General features: G+C 40.5%; 1 protein-coding gene across 3 annotated transcripts in view; it reads right to left on the reverse strand.

Annotated features, from left to right (window-relative positions):
* The window catches only part of LRP11 (LDL receptor related protein 11), a 36,098-nt gene that overhangs the window by 4,411 nt on the left and 13,991 nt on the right, over positions 1–17,696 (reverse strand). Inside the window, exons 3-7 of one of the 3 annotated variants that reach the window (XM_048844263.2) lie at positions 11,853–11,994; positions 9,329–9,454; positions 7,514–7,720; positions 6,243–6,413; positions 3,564–3,620 (exon numbers count right to left, since the gene is read on the reverse strand). In XM_048844263.2, the coding sequence (XP_048700220.2) occupies positions 3,564–3,620; positions 6,243–6,413; positions 7,514–7,720; positions 9,329–9,454; positions 11,853–11,994 (703 nt within the window). The remainder of the gene's footprint in view (positions 1–3,563; positions 3,621–6,242; positions 6,414–7,513; positions 7,721–9,328; positions 9,455–11,852; positions 11,995–17,696) is intronic. The other 2 variants (XM_048844265.2, XM_048844264.2) reach the window with 2 other exon arrangements.

Genomic DNA, 17,696 nt, shown 5'->3' on the forward strand with positions numbered 1-17,696 from the left:
GTGGTAGTTTCTTTGTTGCCAATTCACAAAGCTCCAACTGTTACTATGGTATTGCAAGTATATTGCACAGATCCGCAGTCAGATCATTTACCAGATCTGCAAGAGACATTGTCTGAGAGTGAGAAAAGAAAAGCTCTTGTGAGTTACCAGTCTCAGATCTCCACACCTAGGAAATGAGGTTGGATGAGTTGTCAGTTTTCCCCAGACACTTCTCTACCATCCTAAAAAACAGCTTTGGGCTCCCAACCTAAAGTCATTTTGCCCTTTGCCATTTTACACATGCTAGCTCTGATAGTGTCTGGGACGGATTTGAGGTCAGATCCACAGTCCAAGGAGGAATCTGATTGTGAACAGCTGCCAGATATTCCTCTGAGGCTTCATTCTCAGAGGAAAGAAAATAACTCTAGATACAGTGCCTACAGATCATCTTATCCTTCAAGTACTGGAGTTTGCTTATTGTTACAACTACCATGTTCCACCATGCGCTGGAAGTACGACAGAGATGTCCAACAGCCTCACATTCGATGAAGTGAGCTGGAGCTCACGAAAGATCATGCTCAAATAAATTGGTTAGTCTCTAAGGTGCCACAAGTACTCCTTTTCTTTTTGTAGTAGGAACGTATCTCCCCTTAAAAGATCAAGAAAAGGCTTTCACATCAGATCGAGCATTCCTGGATCTGGCCACTCCTGCTTTCAGAGAGCATTCTCCAACCATAGTAACTGATGCTACTGGAGGAAGAAGAGGAGCCTGTGGCTCAGATGGAATGCCAGTTAGAGCCAGAAATGGAAGCTGAATCTTCCCCTGGTGAGAATGTTGAGATTGCTTCAGCTTCTTCTCCTTCTGAGAATGGTTTACAGTTACCTGAGCTTGTGAACAGGCTGATGACAACTTTGATTAGCTTCCATCAATCACACTGGAAGAAACTGCAATCTTTTTGACATCTGGGTGCCTTATCCAAAAATAAACTCATTCTCCCAATTTTAGATGGACTAATGCAACCAGCAAAAGCAATTCGGTGTACCCTTTCATCTCCTCAAGCTATATCAAAAAAGACCGACAAATTGTATCATTTGCCATACAAAGGGGTTTTGTTCTTTCATGTGCATCCTACACCTAACTCTCTGGTAGTGGCGGCAATAGGCCATAGATCTAGAGGAGAACAATATCATTCCACACCCTCCGACAGGGAAGATAAAAAGATGAACACAGGTGGCAGAAAAATGTTTTCTTTTGCTTTGCTTGGAATAAGAGTGGTGAATTACTAGGGAGTGATGTCATGGTATCACTATCACTTATGGAAAGAAGATTTCCACGTTTGCAAAAGTGCTTCCTGAAGATCAGTGTAAGTTGGCTAACACCTTAAGAACTGAAAGTCAGGTTGTGGCAAGGCACAGGGCTTCTACTCCAGATATTTCCTGATACCAGAGAAAGACTGACAGCTTTGTTCCATTCTAAATCTAAGAAGATTTAATGCCTTTCTCAGAAAATTCTGCTGCTGCATGTTGACTCTAGCATTCATCATACCCACCCTAGATTAGTTTGCAACTTTCTACCTAAAGGATGAATATTTTCAAATCTCTACCATGCCAAGACAATGCAACTTTTAGGACCAACAGCTTATCGAGGTTCATCTAGCAAACATGGCTGAATGTGTATGGACAAAAATTTAGTGGGAGAATTTGGGGGAACAACACAGACCCATCACAAGACATGCAGTAGGATCATTAAGAAAATGCCTATTAATATAGGACGGGCAAGGCCAATCAAAGCTAACACTGCTAGTGTCCATATCTGTTGTGGGCTGGAAAAAAAAGATGAGGCAACTCCAAACAGGTTTTTGAACAAGATACAATGGGCAACTGTAGTGCTTTCATAAAAAGTGTGCGTATAGATTTTTGAAGAACAAAGGAATCTGGTTTTCCTTTGAAACAAATCATTCACCCGAGCACAGTCTCTTCCTGGGTCTTGAAATCCATTCCCGAGTCCTGCATGGATATACGACCCTGAGCAAACAACCTGGGTGACAGTTTTGCTGAGATAACTTAGGAGCACTGAGTCAGAGCAATGATTTTTTTTCCTGATGTGACATAATGTATAATTCAGCTTGTGCCCAATACAGTGTGCTTTTATATAAGATAACAAATTGGTTATAGATTTAAGTTGTGGCTCCTGCTGTTGTGTGCCTCAGAAGCATAAGTAAAGTAATGGCTTGGGGATTCAATCAAGGGTTGTAATTCCCTAACCAAACAGCGCCGCAAGGCAGTTGGCATAGGCCAGTCAGGACACAGTGAGAGACATTAAACCCAAGGAATGCAAAGTTGTTACAGAGAAGTGTACATCCAGAATCCTGGAAAGTGAAAGTCCTGGGGGCATTCAGGCCTCCTACATAGTCTGTGATTGCTCGAGCTGCTATTGCTGGTGCTCACAGCCAGCCTGCCATTCCAGTTTGCTTAGCTGCAAGCAAACTTTCATGACACTACCTCACAAATGTAATAGCACCATAATAGGCAGCCAATTGTGAGCACCACACTGGAAAGCAGCTTTAGGACAGCAACTTAGCTGCAATGCAGAAGTGATGTGTTTGGGCTCTTGGAGAGGAGGTGTGTGAATTACACAACGTAGAGGGTGTGTCTACAGAGGGAAAGTTATCTCCTTTTGACCAGTCCCCCAGAATCTGATCTCAATGACAGTTGAAAATGTTTTGGGCACTCGTGTAGACAGAGCCAAGCCATGACCCTCTTACAGAAAGTGTGCTCTTTGCACAAGGTGTCTAAAATCTTTTCTACCACAAGCTTTGTCTACTTTGTGGTCTAACTATTTCCAACACCAACTGGGGAGGGAATGTAGGGACAATGGGTTAGCCCATGGTTATCAACAGGTAATTCGTCTAGTGTAGACAGGGTCCTAAAGAATCCACACCATGGTTAGTCCAGTCAGACACATTAATGATCAGTTTAATGATAGAGTTTTATATTGCTATCCATCACTATAGTATCTGAGCACCTGTAGCAAAGACATTAATTTATCCAATGAATATCTTAGTACCCAGAGGCAAGTTCACTGATGGGGAGCTCACTAGTGGAGGGGAGAAGGGAAGTGTGACATGTCCCCACTAGTGTTATTAACGATCATTGTAACTTAAAGGAAGAGTAAGGAACTGCTTCCTACAACCTCTTATCACAAAGAAAATCTCTTCTCTTCACAGATTAAGATCACCAGGGGCCATTATGATTTCCACTGCTGATCTTCTGCATAACACAGTCCACAGAATTTACCCCAATAATTTCTGTATGAAGTCCATAACTTATGGTTGAACTAGAGCATACCACTGAAGGACTGCTAGTCTTGATGTAAAGATTGAAAGTGATGGAGAATGTACCACATCCACACATAAGCTGTTCCAATAGTTAATTACCCTTGCTATTAAAATTTGCACTTATTTCTAGTTTGATTTTTGCCTGTCAACTTCCAACCATTGCATCTATTAAACCACTTCATTTACCTTCTCTCACCTATAATTTTGTGACAATATACAAAATAATTATTTAAACACAAGTCAAACCTGGCTCTGAATTGGACGGAGATGACGGATCCGTTGCAGTCTGTTGTGAAATTGCACCTGTTAATTAATACATTTAAAAAAATCATATTTTGCAAAGGAAGTCCCATTGGTTGAGATTAAGACTTCATTTTAATATATTTTTGAAGCACAGTGGTTTACAACACTACCTTTGCAACACCTGGGAGACATACTGCCAATTTGATTGAGCTCACAAGTAAAATTAGCTTGGTGGGCCTCATCTAGTTATTCACAGGTGTAAACATGACGTACATGTGGTCCGGCTCAGAGAACCACTAGAGAATTTGGCATGCCAACTCAGGAGAGGACCTATGGCGAACCGGGGAAGTCCCGGATGACTGGAAAAAGGCTAATGTAGTGCCAATCTTTAAAAAAGGGAAGAAGGACGATCCTGGGAACTACAGGCCAGTCAGCCTCACTTCAGTCCCTGGAAAAATCATGGAGCAGGTCCTCAAAGAATCAATCCTGAAGCACTTGCATGAGAGGAAAGTGATCAGGAACAGCCAGCATGGATTCACCAAGGGAAGGTCATGCCTGACTAATCTAATCGCCTTTTATGATGAGATTACTGGTTCTGTGGATGAAGGGAAAGCAGTGGATGTATTGTTTCTTGACTTTAGCAAAGCTTTTGACACGGTCTCCCACAGTATTCTTGTCAGCAAGTTAAGGAAGTATGGGCTGAATGAATGCACTACAAGGTGGGTAGAAAGCTGGCTAGATTGTCGGGCTCAACGGGTAGTGATCAATGGCTCCATATCTAGTTGGCAGCCGGTATCAAGTGGAGTACCCCAAGGGTCGGTCCTGGGGCCGGTTTTGTTCAATATCTTCATAAATGATCTGGAGGATGGTGTGGATTGCACTCTCAGCAAATTTGCGGATGATACTAAACTGGGAGGAGTGGTAGATACGCTGGAGGGGAGGGATAGGATACAGAAAGACCTAGACAAATTGGAGGATTGGGCCAAAAGAAATCTGATGAGGTTCAATAAGGATAAGTGCAGGGTCCTGCACTTAGGACGGAAGAACCCAATGCACAGCTACAGACTAGGGACCGAATGGCTAGGCAGCAGTTCTGCGGAAAAGGACCTAGGGGTGACAGTGGACGAGAAGCTGGATATGAGTCAGCAGTGTGCCCTTGTTGCCAAGAAGGCCAATGGCATTTTGGGATGTATAAGTAGGGGCATAGCGAGCAGATCGAGGGACGTGATCGTTCCCCTCTATTCGACATTGGTGAGGCCTCATCTGGAGTACTGTGTCCAGTTTTGGGCCCCACACTTCAAGAAGGATGTGGATAAATTGGAGAGAGTCCAGCGAAGGGCAACAAAAATGATTAGGGGACTGGAACACATGAGTTATGAGGAGAGGCTGAGGGAGCTGGGATTGTTTAGCCTGCAGAAGAGAAGAATGAGGGGGGATTTGATAGCTGCTTTCAACTACCTGAAAGGGGGTTCCAAAGAGGATGGCTCTAGACTGTTCTCAATGGTAGCAGATGACAGAACGAGGAGTAATGGTCTCAAGTTGCAGTGGGGGAGGTTTAGATTGGATATTAGGAAAAACTTTTTCACTAAGAGGGTGGTGAAACACTGGAATGCGTTACCTAGGGAGGTGGTAGAATCTCCTTCCTTAGAGGTTTTTAAGGTCAGGCTTGACAAAGCCCTGGCTGGGATGATTTAACTGGGAATTGGTCCTGCTTTGAGCAGGGGGTTGGACTAGATGACCTTCTGGGGTCCCTTCCAACCCTGATATTCTATGATTCTATGATTCTATACTAAAATGGGAGTGTTGTTTATTATACAGCAGTGCATTTGTAGAACCCATTGCTATTACTAATCCTTCCATAGTACGTTTATTTGCTTAACCCCTGATCATTCAAGACTACTTTATCACAAAACACACTTGTTTTCAATTATTTTGAAAAGTATCGTTTAGTTATGTTACTCTTATATTAGCATACTAGTGAATGTGTTGTATCATATGCTGTAAGAATCATGAAGTCTTAGAAAGGTAAACTATAATAACATTGCTGAGATATGGGCAGAGATTACCATGCGTTTTAGTTAAAAGTACTGAGTTAGTGGATCAGTGAGATTCTATTCTACAAGGAAATTTTTAATTTTAACTGAAATGAGTTTAAATTCTAACTGAAACTTATAAAAAAGTAACAGTAAAAGCACAAGAATTAGAGAAAGACATAGTCAGCTGGAAATCTTGCCCCCTTGAAAAAAGTGAGTTAAAAGTAGTTTTGGGTGCTATTCCTGCCCCTGACTCCCCATACCAATTTCTGTGGTTTTATAATCAGTTTCCCGTTTTTAGAAATGTTTTTCCGTTTCCTCTTTGTGGGTGTGAAAGGCACATGCCAACACGGGAAGCTGACCAAGAAACTGACTGGGCAGAGGTAAACAGACACTGTCAATACAGAAGTGTGGACAATAGCACAAAGGAAACAAACTGAATAAAAGCTACCATTCCATTTTCCTCTAACTTTCAGTTATAATCTTCGGTGTTAGTAATAAATGTAAGAGGTAAAAGGACTTCAGGCAGAATAGAGAATTTTAAAGAGCCTCTGTTGCAGAGTTCATATTACACTGCTGGAGCAAATATAAATACATAAAATGCTTTATAAAGATATATTCCCTTCTTCCCAACAGAGGGAATTTTTACCATGAATTTCTACACATTCACTGAGGCAGTCAGATTCTTGAAGGAAGTTGTTTTCATTCCCTTTGCAGCCACCATAGATGAAATGTAGGCAAGTGCCTGAAGAAACATCAAAGTGCCAGCGAGGGAAGTGCCCTTTACAAGGGCCAACAGCGGGGAGCACTAAGCACTGTTCTGTTGCAACAAGAAAAGAAAACCATATTTCTAATCAGCTGTATCTCTAGAAGCTAAGCTCACATCTAAACATTAAAAATCCATTAAAATGTAAGAGGCTTGTACTCTCTGTGTACTTGTAACTTATTCTTTAATAAAAGGCTCTAGTTAATTTCATTTGTTAAACATATTGGATTGTTTCAGCTTCCTGGCAAGGGAACTACCTATGCTTTGACTGCACTAAAAGGTCTGATTTCACTGCAGCTTCTGAAGCTTTTGCTAAGATAGTGTTTTATAACTTCCAACAGTGATATTGTTCTTCACAAAAACCTCTTTGCCTACTAATGCAACAGTATGTGGGGTTTTGGGGTTATTTTTTTTTTTTTTTGGTCTCCACTGGTAGAAATACAAAGGTATCACAAAAGACTGTGCTACATCAGACACATAGATTCATAGATACTAAGGTCAGAAGGGACCATTATGATCATCTAGTCTGACCTCCTGCACAACACAGGCCACAGAATCTCACCCACCCACTCCTGCGAAAAACCTCTCACCTATGTCTGAGCTACTGAAGTCCTCAAATCGTGGACTTCTCTACATTTACATCAGCTAGTTGTACTCGGAAAAGTGCAGTTCTAAAAAGGGAAGAGACCATAACATAAAGAATTTCCTTCTCTCAGTTCACATTGGGTCAGATACTGTCACCCTTACTCACACTAAGTAGTACCTTCCTATGTATGAAGTCCCATTGAAGCTATTTTCCTACATATCTGTAACTGCCTAGTATGCTGCTAGGTAAATAATTAATAACAGCAGAGCGCACAGCAGTTTTCCATATTTGCTTTCTTTGAGTGTTTTGTACTGTTTGCCTCTAAACTGGTTAGACTGTATTTCTAGCATTTTGGAATTTTTCTTTTCTTTTTACCAACTGCTAGAAATGATGCCTGGCAAACTTTAAAGGTAAATTTTTAGGTATAATTATTAACCTCCTAGAATTTCCCCCACATTACCTATATTTGCAAGATTTTGCTTTTGACTAGGTGCCATCTATAATAAAAGGTACTTTTTTTGGTTAATAAAGACTGACTAACTGAAACTATTTCTTTTTTTATTCTTACCTGGGATAAACCCACTGATTTGTTTCTTTGGTCCCTGAGAGAGTGATTGATTAGACTTGTCTGCATCAAGTGAAAGTAGTGGCTGATTTCTTATAGTGTTTTTCTGGGTGTTTTCCACAGAGTTGTCTGCATCTTTAGTCAGGCCTATGATCCTTTGCTGGGCAGTGCTGACAGCTGCATGAGTTGCTGTCTTTCGGCCAGGACTGACTGAATTAATGGAAATAAAAACAATTATTATTTTTGTATGGAAGTAAATGGGAGTTTTGTGATAGTAAAGATGATAGAATTTGGCATGAGGGAGTTTTAACATGTTTATCAGACTCTGATACCACTCAGCATTCAGACCCCTATTATATGACAGTTTTTCTTTGCCTTCTGAGATGCTGGCTCTAAATTTTCAGAGAGTTACAGAGGATTTAGATGCATAGCTCCCACTAGGTAATCCCTTGAAAAGGGTTATGTTCTTAAAAGTGACAACTCAGAGTGAACAATGTATGGCTACAGCAATGAATCAAATGAGGCTTTCCTTAATCTCAGCATTGTCATTACTGCAGCAAATCTGCTACCAACAATAACCAATTCTTTGGATTTAGGATTTTCTGCTTTCCTATGTTTTTTGCTAAACTCTCCTTAAACTGAAAAAACATCCCACAGGTTGCCCTGTGATGTGATATAATTACAAAATTAACTTTTAATCTCTGTTTTTGCAGAGCTAGTATATAAAACTAAAATACAATGAGCTATGTAATGATCATGCTTTTCACTTTATTGTAAAGTGTAGATTAAGACTATAGCAGTTTAAAGCTACCAGCATCCCACAGTCAACCTCTAATTATTTCACAAAATGGGTAGCACATCTCTGAAGAAGTGTCTACCCATTTCAGCCACAAAAACCACAATCAATCAATCAATCTTAGGTACTTATACGATCCCAATTACCGCACCACACTAGTACTATCCCCATTTTACAGATGGGGAACTGAGGCACTGGGAAATTAAGTGACTTGGCCTGTGGCAGAGCAGTGACTTGAATCATGTCTCCAGGATCCCAGGCTAGCATCTAACTACTGGACCATCCTTCCTTCAGATACCATATGTTGGGGAGGTGCAATCATTCCAATTCAATTCATAAAAACACTCTCCAGCACCACTACATAAAACTGAGAGTGGATAAAACTGACAATTTAATGTACCCTGGAACTATATTCCTTTCTAAATCTTAATTAAGCTCCTAATAAACAATGTACCAGATCAAGAAGGGAGAGCATCTTACAGCATATTCCCACTGCAGAAGAAAAGAAGGGCATAAAGTCAAAGTTGTAAGAGTGGTGTAAACTGGGTTAGGGGATGCAAGATAACAAGGCAGTGGGATTGGCTGGATCCCATAACAGATCCTTTTTAAACATCCCAACATTTTGAATTTTTGAAAGGTGTACAACTTTTTTGTGATGTGTACTCTGCATTAGATGTTTCAACCTCTCAGCTATTCCTTCAGATGAAAATAAGAACCCTGGCCTTAGAATGAAAGTGAAGAAAGAACTAATCTTTCAGATGTTTTGTTGAGAACGATTTAATATCTGTTACTCTGGGATCTCCAACAGTTCTAAAGTGATTTAAAAAAACAATTCAATTCATTTTTGAACACCTAATAAGAAGACAGCTACCCTATACACCTGCTGTTTTCAATGAAAGGCTCTAAATAACTATTTTGATTAGAGAGAGCTAACTGTGCACTGAGGGAGCACATTACCACGTTTCTTATCAGAACCCCCAGCCATTGTTTCCAGGACAAAAAACAGTGTACTATGCACTCACAGTTCTGACAGAACGCTTCATCAGATCCATCCGGGCATTGCTCCACTCCATCGCAAGCAAAGGTGATGTCAATGCAGCAGCCATCATCACAGATAAACTGGTAGCGAGAACAAACTCCAGCACAGCCTGTTGTAGAATAATTCTCAGATTACAAGAAGGGAAGCCCAAATACAGGATACTAAATCTAAAGAGGTATTAATATTTCAATGTTATAGCAAAACCCAAGAAAGACAACATGTAAAATAAAATGCTGCAGAAAGACTAGAACGAAGCTGCTGTTTCACACTATGTATGTTGACACAGGAACTATAAAGAAGAGCTGGACCCTGCACTCTCTTCACTATTTTGGTAGCTTTTCTACAGCAGGAGTTTGTGAGCTGGGGGTTTTAGCTGCCAAGAGGTCTGCAACACCTCAAACTCTGTGTAAACATAGCCCCTGTACTGAGGGAGATCAAAATAGCCCCCCTTTCCCGACTTTCTTTACCCAGCTCTGCACTTCTGCTCCTTTCAGTGAGTGAGTTTGGGAAGCTCTCTAATTAAGAAATAGAGAGCCGGGTTGGGGGCTAGATAGTACTGCTGCTATTCAAGGAAAAGTTTTACCCTGCACTCGAACAGCAGGGAGAAGCCAGCAGTTGGCTTCCTTCCTGTGGGCTCTGCACAGCAGCTCTTAATGGTGGGAAGCAGTTTGTTTTCTACAAAAATCCAGAGCAGCAAATACCACGCTTCCTGGAGCACTTGCCCAGACTATCAGTAGGGAGTCTGGCTTGGGTTAAAAAACCCAGGACAGTTCCTAAGTCAAATACACAGGAACATTTTGAATGATGGGGCTTTAATTCCATTTGCTGCACACACCATTTCATAGTTGGATATTTATTTCCTGTCTGTGAGTGTATGTTATTTTACATATGCACACACATGCATATTAATTTTGTTTTTAGAGCTGTTTGCATTCCTTCTTTGTGTTGTATTTTGTCAAAATTCATCAAAGGACAAATGAAGGACATGATCCTGCATCCTTTATTCATATGAGTAGCCCCCGTAATTTCAAATGTAGCATGTACATGAGTAGCATTGAGCCAACATTCTTGCAAATGACCTTAACTGGAAAGAAATGGATTGCTGCGTGCCCTAATATTTAGGTTTCTCTGGTAATGAGAATGTCTATCTCTGGACACTTCCGCATTGCTGTTAAATATTAAAGGCTTTCCTGCAACACATTTTGACCTTGAAATTATCAGATGTTTACAAATCACTTTTGCAGCAGTCCTCCCAATGCCAGCATGTTTCTTTGGTTTGTAAAATGCTATCAACTCCAGCATTTGGACACTGTAACAGCAAACCAGTCTGCGGGAACAACTCAAATGATCAATTATTACACTGCTGTACTCCATAACAACAACTACAGTTAAAGCATGGTATGAATGTACACTGTCAGCTAAAAACCATACTTGGAAAAACACATTTTATAACCTTTAGTGCTAAAAACACCACAGGTCCTGTCTGCATTAAGGAAATCTGTACTAGTGTAACCACATCAATATCATTTGGGTTGCAAACATTTCTGGGGAACATTTAAAAGGAAACCTCATCCCTTCTGAAAAAACACCGTCTAAAGAAAATTCCTGAATACTGTACATTTATATTATTAATTTGTGGAGGGTACAAGTTATTAATTGGTTCTTTTCCACTCTTCTGCTCATCCATTTAGTTACACTAGTGCAAATGCCTAAAGGAGAAGTACTGAACTGGTGCAGTTTAATCTGGTAATATTCCAAAGTATGCTCTACCAGTGTAAGTTAATCATAGTTACACAGATGCGAATTTCCTTAATGTAGAAAGACCCTATTACTAAAACTGAGAACCTCAAGAATCGAAGTTCCTCTCATCATTCATGCTGTTTGCCTTCCCCCCCACCCCCTTGCAGGCTCGGTTTCAGAACTTGAAAATACATAGTCACTTTCTAGCCAATTTCAGGTTCCATTCATGCACTAGCACAATGTTGCAATACCTGGGTTGTAAACATTTCAGAAGAAAGTTTAAAAGCATAAAAAAAAAAAGAAACAATCCAAAACTGCTTTAGTTTAAATACAAATTCACGAAGAAATTTTAATCATCGTTAGTCTGTGGATCTTACACTTATTAATTGCTTCTTCCGTGGTCTTTCACAACAGCATATGCCCTGCCATGTTCTATTGATCCTGCATTGAATGTACAATATACCATCATAACATGCCTGATACATATGGCAATACCAAAGCTATGTTTTGCTTGCCCTACCCTGCATGTTCATCTGCAATGAAGTGATTAATCATGCAAACACATAAAAAGACGGTTTTCCTTCCCTCGTCCAAAAGTGTTTTTAACCCCTTCCCCATTTGAAATAGGAATACAGAAGGAAGGAAGCTATTATTAAATAAAAAATGACATTATGATAGGGATCTGCATTCCCATCTACCCCAAGAAACTTTTTAGGTATGCCACACTGCAGCAGTCACACAAACTGTGATTTCAACCATTTTCTCACCTAATGCAGAGTGAAGCATTGGAAGAACGGTCACAGAGATATTATCTGAGCTCTTTTGACCAGCAGTGTCTGTCACAGTCAGCTGGAAAATGTATACACCTTCTTGCAAGTGAGAGAGCTTCAATGTTCCTGGCTGTGGTACCTGATCAAAAGAGAAGAGCCAGAAAGTTCATTTTTGAAATTCTAGTCCTGGCTACTGTACATTAACTGACATAGACACCTTAACAAAATTGGACCAGTCATACATTTCTACAAATAGTTGAAACACTTCTGTAAGCTGCTTCTCAAGGAGATAAAATATTTCTCTTTCAAGTCAGACCAGATCAATCAAACGTAGATATAATTTCATAACATTTAGATCTTTTGATGCCTTCTACTTGCAAATATCAAATGTTTAGCTTTCATGCACTGGTCTCAGTAATAATTCTCTGTTCTCAGTTATCCCGTGTTGCAGCTGTAGTTATTAAGAGAACAAATAGGATATGTGAACGTCTACAGTATCTACTGAGATGATGGGTGAAATACAATTTGGAAGCTTATTTTACCTCATTCTTCAACTGCAAAAAAATATGTAGCAACAATTTGGCTAGAAAACTGGGTTTTCATGTAAGTGATGGACAAAGTATTTAAAGAGCTTGGTAATATTCCACAATGCTGCTAGTGTGTGCTTTAGAAAGAGGTTCTCCACATTTCATCTGTAGCCTAGGTATGTCTCACAATATGCAGTCACATCAGGCCAACTACACCTAAAAGAAAGTTTTTCTGAGTCTAGAGAGGCTATCCAAACTTCCAAGGGAAGTAAGCTCATATCTCAATGTATATCGAGCAGGTGTTACACATGATGGCAGGTGATGCTGGACTGTATATCCAGCAGGTGATATAGGCAGGTGAACACCTGGTAAGCCTGAAGACTGATTTTATGAATCAAAATTTGCTTTATTCTTTTCATCTTTATTCCATAAAGATTCAGTCTGAGGCAGCATCTGGCATGAAAACTGTCAGCCCAAACTGTTAAAGTTTGGCGAAGGTATGAGCAACTGAAAACAGCATTTAATAATGGAAAGTGTGAGGCAACTTGAATAGTAGGGAGTGCTACCTACCCCACCTATAGTAAGTCAATATATTAAATATTAAAGTAATCTCTCTATATATATTTCTACAAGCCCAATACTTTTGATGGTAAAAAGACAAAATATTCAAATAGCTTTCCTCCTCACACTGTGAAACTACTTTTCTAATAACTGAAACATTGAATTATGTTGGAATGAAATACCATTTGATTCACAAATTTGTGTTGTATTGAGAGAACATATTATTTAAAAATTTATAAGAGACTTTCCTGGGTTTCTGAATATTCTTACATTTTGTTTTACAGACAATTTAAAAAAAAAATTCAGAACCACTACATTTTCTTCAAATGTATTTAGCACCATTCACCAAAGTAAAAAACCTATTATTTCTTCTTGTGTACAAATGCAGTGTGAGTGTGATAATCTGACTAATCTCTGAGGAACAATATGTGCAGGAACACAGCAATTTAAACTGTTCATTTTGGCTTCAAAGAGTAGCTGTTAGTAAACTGCAATTTGGCAAGAGGCAGCAGATTAAAGAATGAACAGCGGTTTTCACTAGGCTATGAAATTACTTTCATAACTCCCTTGCAATTTCCTTCAGGTAATGCACTCGTGCTACTCATAAATGTTTTATCCCATTCAAACTCAGTTTTCTGCCTTTGTAAAATTAGCCTATATTTGTGTGATTCTAGAATTCTACTAGATTTTCTCTTTAGGCGCATTTTTTCTAACAATGCTAAGTAATGAACTAGTGGGCTTGTTTTGAAGAAGGAAGGCAAAAGTAGTACTAAAAGCACAGGCCCAATTCTGCCGGACTTACATGCATGACCAGTCTCACTTATAACCTTGGAGATCTTTTTATTTCTTTCTGAACATGTTCAGCTAGATCAGAAGCAGGACAAGTTTCCCTCCCCTCTTCACAAACCTCATGAATAGAGGAGGAAACTCTGAGGATAGTTTTATTTTCATGCTGGTTCAGCCCTTATATTCTCTTAAGACTACCAACAAAGACACCCGTTACTGCCAACTCAGACAGTGCACTTTGTAATGCGGATACCTACCACCCCGGGGAGCTACACTGAAGCTAGCAACTCATTCACAAAGACAGGTTTCAGAGTAACAGCCGTGTTAGTCTGTATTCGCAAAAAGAAAAGGAGGACTTGTGGCACCTTAGAGACTAACCAATTTATTTGAGCATAAGCTTTCGTGAGCTACAGCTCACTTCATCGGATGCATACTGTGGAAAGTATAGAAGATCTTTTTATACACACAAAGCACGAAAAAATGGGTGTTTACCATTACAAAAGGTTTTCTCTCACCCCACTCTCCTGCTGGTAATAGCTTATCTAAAGTGATCACCCTCCTTACAATGTGTATGATAATCAAGTTGGGCCATTTCTAGCACAAATCCAGATTTTCTCTCCCCTCCCCCCCCCGCCCCCAAACCCACTCTCCTGTTGGTAATAGCTTACATTGTAAGGAGGGTGATCACTTGAGATAAGCTATTACCAACAGGAGAGTGGGTCTGTGTGTTGGGGGGGGAGGGGTGGACCTGGATTTGTGCTGGAAATGGCCCAGCTTGAGCCAGAAGAGTTCCCAGAAGTCACCTACTACAGGATAGGCCTAACAAAGAAAATAACAGAACGCCACTAGCCGTCACCTTCAGCCCCAACTAAAACCCCTCCAACGCATTATTAAGGATCTACAACCTATCCTGAAGGATGACCCAACGCTCTCACAAATCTTTGGAGACAGGCCAGTCCTTGCCTACAGACAGCCCCCCAACCTGAAGCAAATACTCACCAGCAACCACATACCACACAACAGAACCACTAACCCAGGAACCTATCCTTGCAACAAAGCCCGTTGCCAACTGTGCCCACATATCTATTCAGGGGACACCATCAGAGGGCCTAATAACATCAGCCACACTATCAGAGGCTCGTTCACCTGCACATCCACCAATGTGATATATGCCATCATGTGCCAGCAATGCCCCTCTGCCATGTACATTAGTCAAACTGGACAGTCTCTACGTAAAAGAATAAATGGACACAAATCAGATGTCAAGAATTATAACATTCATAAACCAGTCAGAGAACACTTCAATCTCTCTGGTCACGCAATTACAGACATGAAAGTTGCGATATTACAACAAAAAAACTTCAAATCCAGACTCCAGCGAGAGACTGTTGAATTGGAATTCATTTGCAAATTGGATACAATTAACTCAGGCTTGAATAGAGACTGGGAGTGGCTAAGTCATTATGCAAGGTAACCTATTTCCCCTTGTTTTTTCCTACCCCCTACCCCCAGACGTTCTTGTTAAACCCTGGATTTGTGCTGGAAATGGCCCACCTTGATTATCATACACACTGTAAGGAGAGTGGTCACTTTAGATAAGCTATTACCAACAGGAGAGTGGGTTTGTGTGTGTGTGTGTGTGGGGGGAAACCTGGATTTGTGCTGGAAATGGCCCAACTTGATTATCATACACATTGTAAGGAGAGTGATCACTTTAGATAAGCTATTACCAGCAGGAGAGTGGGGTGGGGGGAGAGAAAACCTTTTGTAGTGGTAAACACCCATTTTTTCATGCTTTGTGTGTATAAAAAGAACTTCTATACTTTCCACAGTATGCATCCAATGAAGTGAGCTGTAGCTCACGAAAGCTTACATTCACAAAGAGACTCATCAGATGAGTGACTTTTGTTCATTACTGTCCTGGGCTAAATTCACACTGGTGACCAACAGGTGAAAGGCTCTAGGCTGCTATTACAAATTCTTTGAGCCAGCAACTCCCTAAAGAATCTTTTAAATTTCAGGAGCCTGCTTGTTTCACTCACAAGAAGAGAACAGCAAAATGATGTTCTCATTAAGGACATACTAGTACCTTGCATTGTTTGTTGGTGCGTCTCCTGCTGGGTTGAGATTTTCGAAATATTGAAACTGTCATTTTGGAAGTGCTCTCTTTTTTCTCAAGAGCACATTAACAAAGAGAATTCATTTTTGTGGAGAGGAAGAGATTAAATTATAGCCCTTTCCATCCTACTTTACAAACTAATTTGGGATTGAAGAGTTTATAAAATCAAAAAGCTCAAAAAAATCGAACACCTCAAAATGACAGCAGGTATGGTGCATAAGTTGCAGTATGGTTCATTGCATCACTTTCTTCTCATGCTTCCAATCACTGCAAAGTGATTTCCAATACACTGAAGGCATCAGAATGTGAAAGGGTGTCAACTTGTTCTTCACCAACATCACTTTTGTAATGTGATTTATTTTTTCCCCATGGGGAAAAAATGGTTTGTACTACTGGTCATTAGTTAGACTGGGTTTCATAAAATCCAGATTCCACTGTATTTAACAAATAGTTTCCCCTTATTTGATTCATTTGTTTGACCAGTAAGTGTCTGCAGCCTAGGAACCATAATCTCAGAATGATTAAACACTTGCCAAGCCTTCTCCAAAGCCCACAGTCTCTCAGTCTGCCTCAGGAAAACACCACAGTTATTATACAGAAGATTATATTCACATCTAGTTATAAATGACAGTAAAGTTACTCAATACAAGGGGCATCCTCCAGTGGTACAAATATGATATAGATGCTCCCCTTCCCTAGAGAGGAAAAGAGGGTGTGATCAGAGATAAAGAGGGGTTGCTGGGACATCTCTGCATCATATTGATCACTGGCTATGCATTAGCCTCCTGGGGCCATTTGCAGCTGGTGTATCTCTGCACAGAGGGTCTTGCCCTGAACATAGCCAGCACTAGCGGACTGCAAACGTGAGCTTTATGCCACCTTTGTACGTACATCCCCTGACCTGAAATCTCTGCAGATCCATTACCCCTGAGTCTGATCCTTTGCACTTCAATTATTATTAATGCTCCAAAGTGTACATTAATGTAAAATATGATAAATAATGTATTTTAAAAAATAATCTCTAAGGCTTCAATCCAAATGAGGATCCAGCAGTGGAATCTCATTGCAATTTGTAGGTAGAAGGGATGTTTACCTATGTTCTGTAACCAGACTAAGCCTTGAACATGTCTCCTAATATATTTATAAAACAAGTACAATTTGTAGTGGAAACGGAACCTTAATCTTAACCCCAAGGCTTTAACGGAGTTAGGGAACATGTTTAAAATCCTGTCCACACTACATATTGCAACTGTGTGATACTTAAGACTTCTGACTTGGCAGTATTTGAAACATGGATGGATCCAAAGAAAATTGAGACAGAGGATATTGGAGAGCCAGTGGAAGCTGAGAGAGCACTCTGGAGCTGCTTCAGGAAACTAAGGGTATGTCTACACTTTGAGCTGGAGGTGTGATTTCCAGATCAGTTAGACATTCCCATGCCAGCTCTGATCTAGCTAGTGCGCTAAACATAGAAGTATAGTTGTGGTGGCACAAGTTAGCCTCCCCAAGTTCCTACGGTCCCAGGCAGGGTTGCACTCAGAGTGGCTAGCACATCCTTCGGAACGGTCTTGCTGCAGCTACACTTCTATGTTTAGCACGCTAGCTCAATCAGAGCTAGCGTGGGTATGTCTACCTGAGCTGGAAATTACACCTCCACGTCTGAGTGTAGATGTAGCCAGAGACAAAGCACTGGAGTTATCAGGTGGGAAAAAGGAAGGAGAGCCTGAGTTTTAGAGTGGCCAAGACACAGATGACAGAGTGCCAGAAAGGGCCATTAGGGCAGAGGGATTATGGCACACAACACTAAAAGACAGGGCAAAAAAATGTGCCAGAAAGTACTTGTGGTGG

This window comes from Caretta caretta, chromosome 3, assembly GCF_965140235.1.
Source record: "Caretta caretta isolate rCarCar2 chromosome 3, rCarCar1.hap1, whole genome shotgun sequence".
Taxonomy (NCBI): Eukaryota; Metazoa; Chordata; order Testudines; family Cheloniidae; genus Caretta; species Caretta caretta.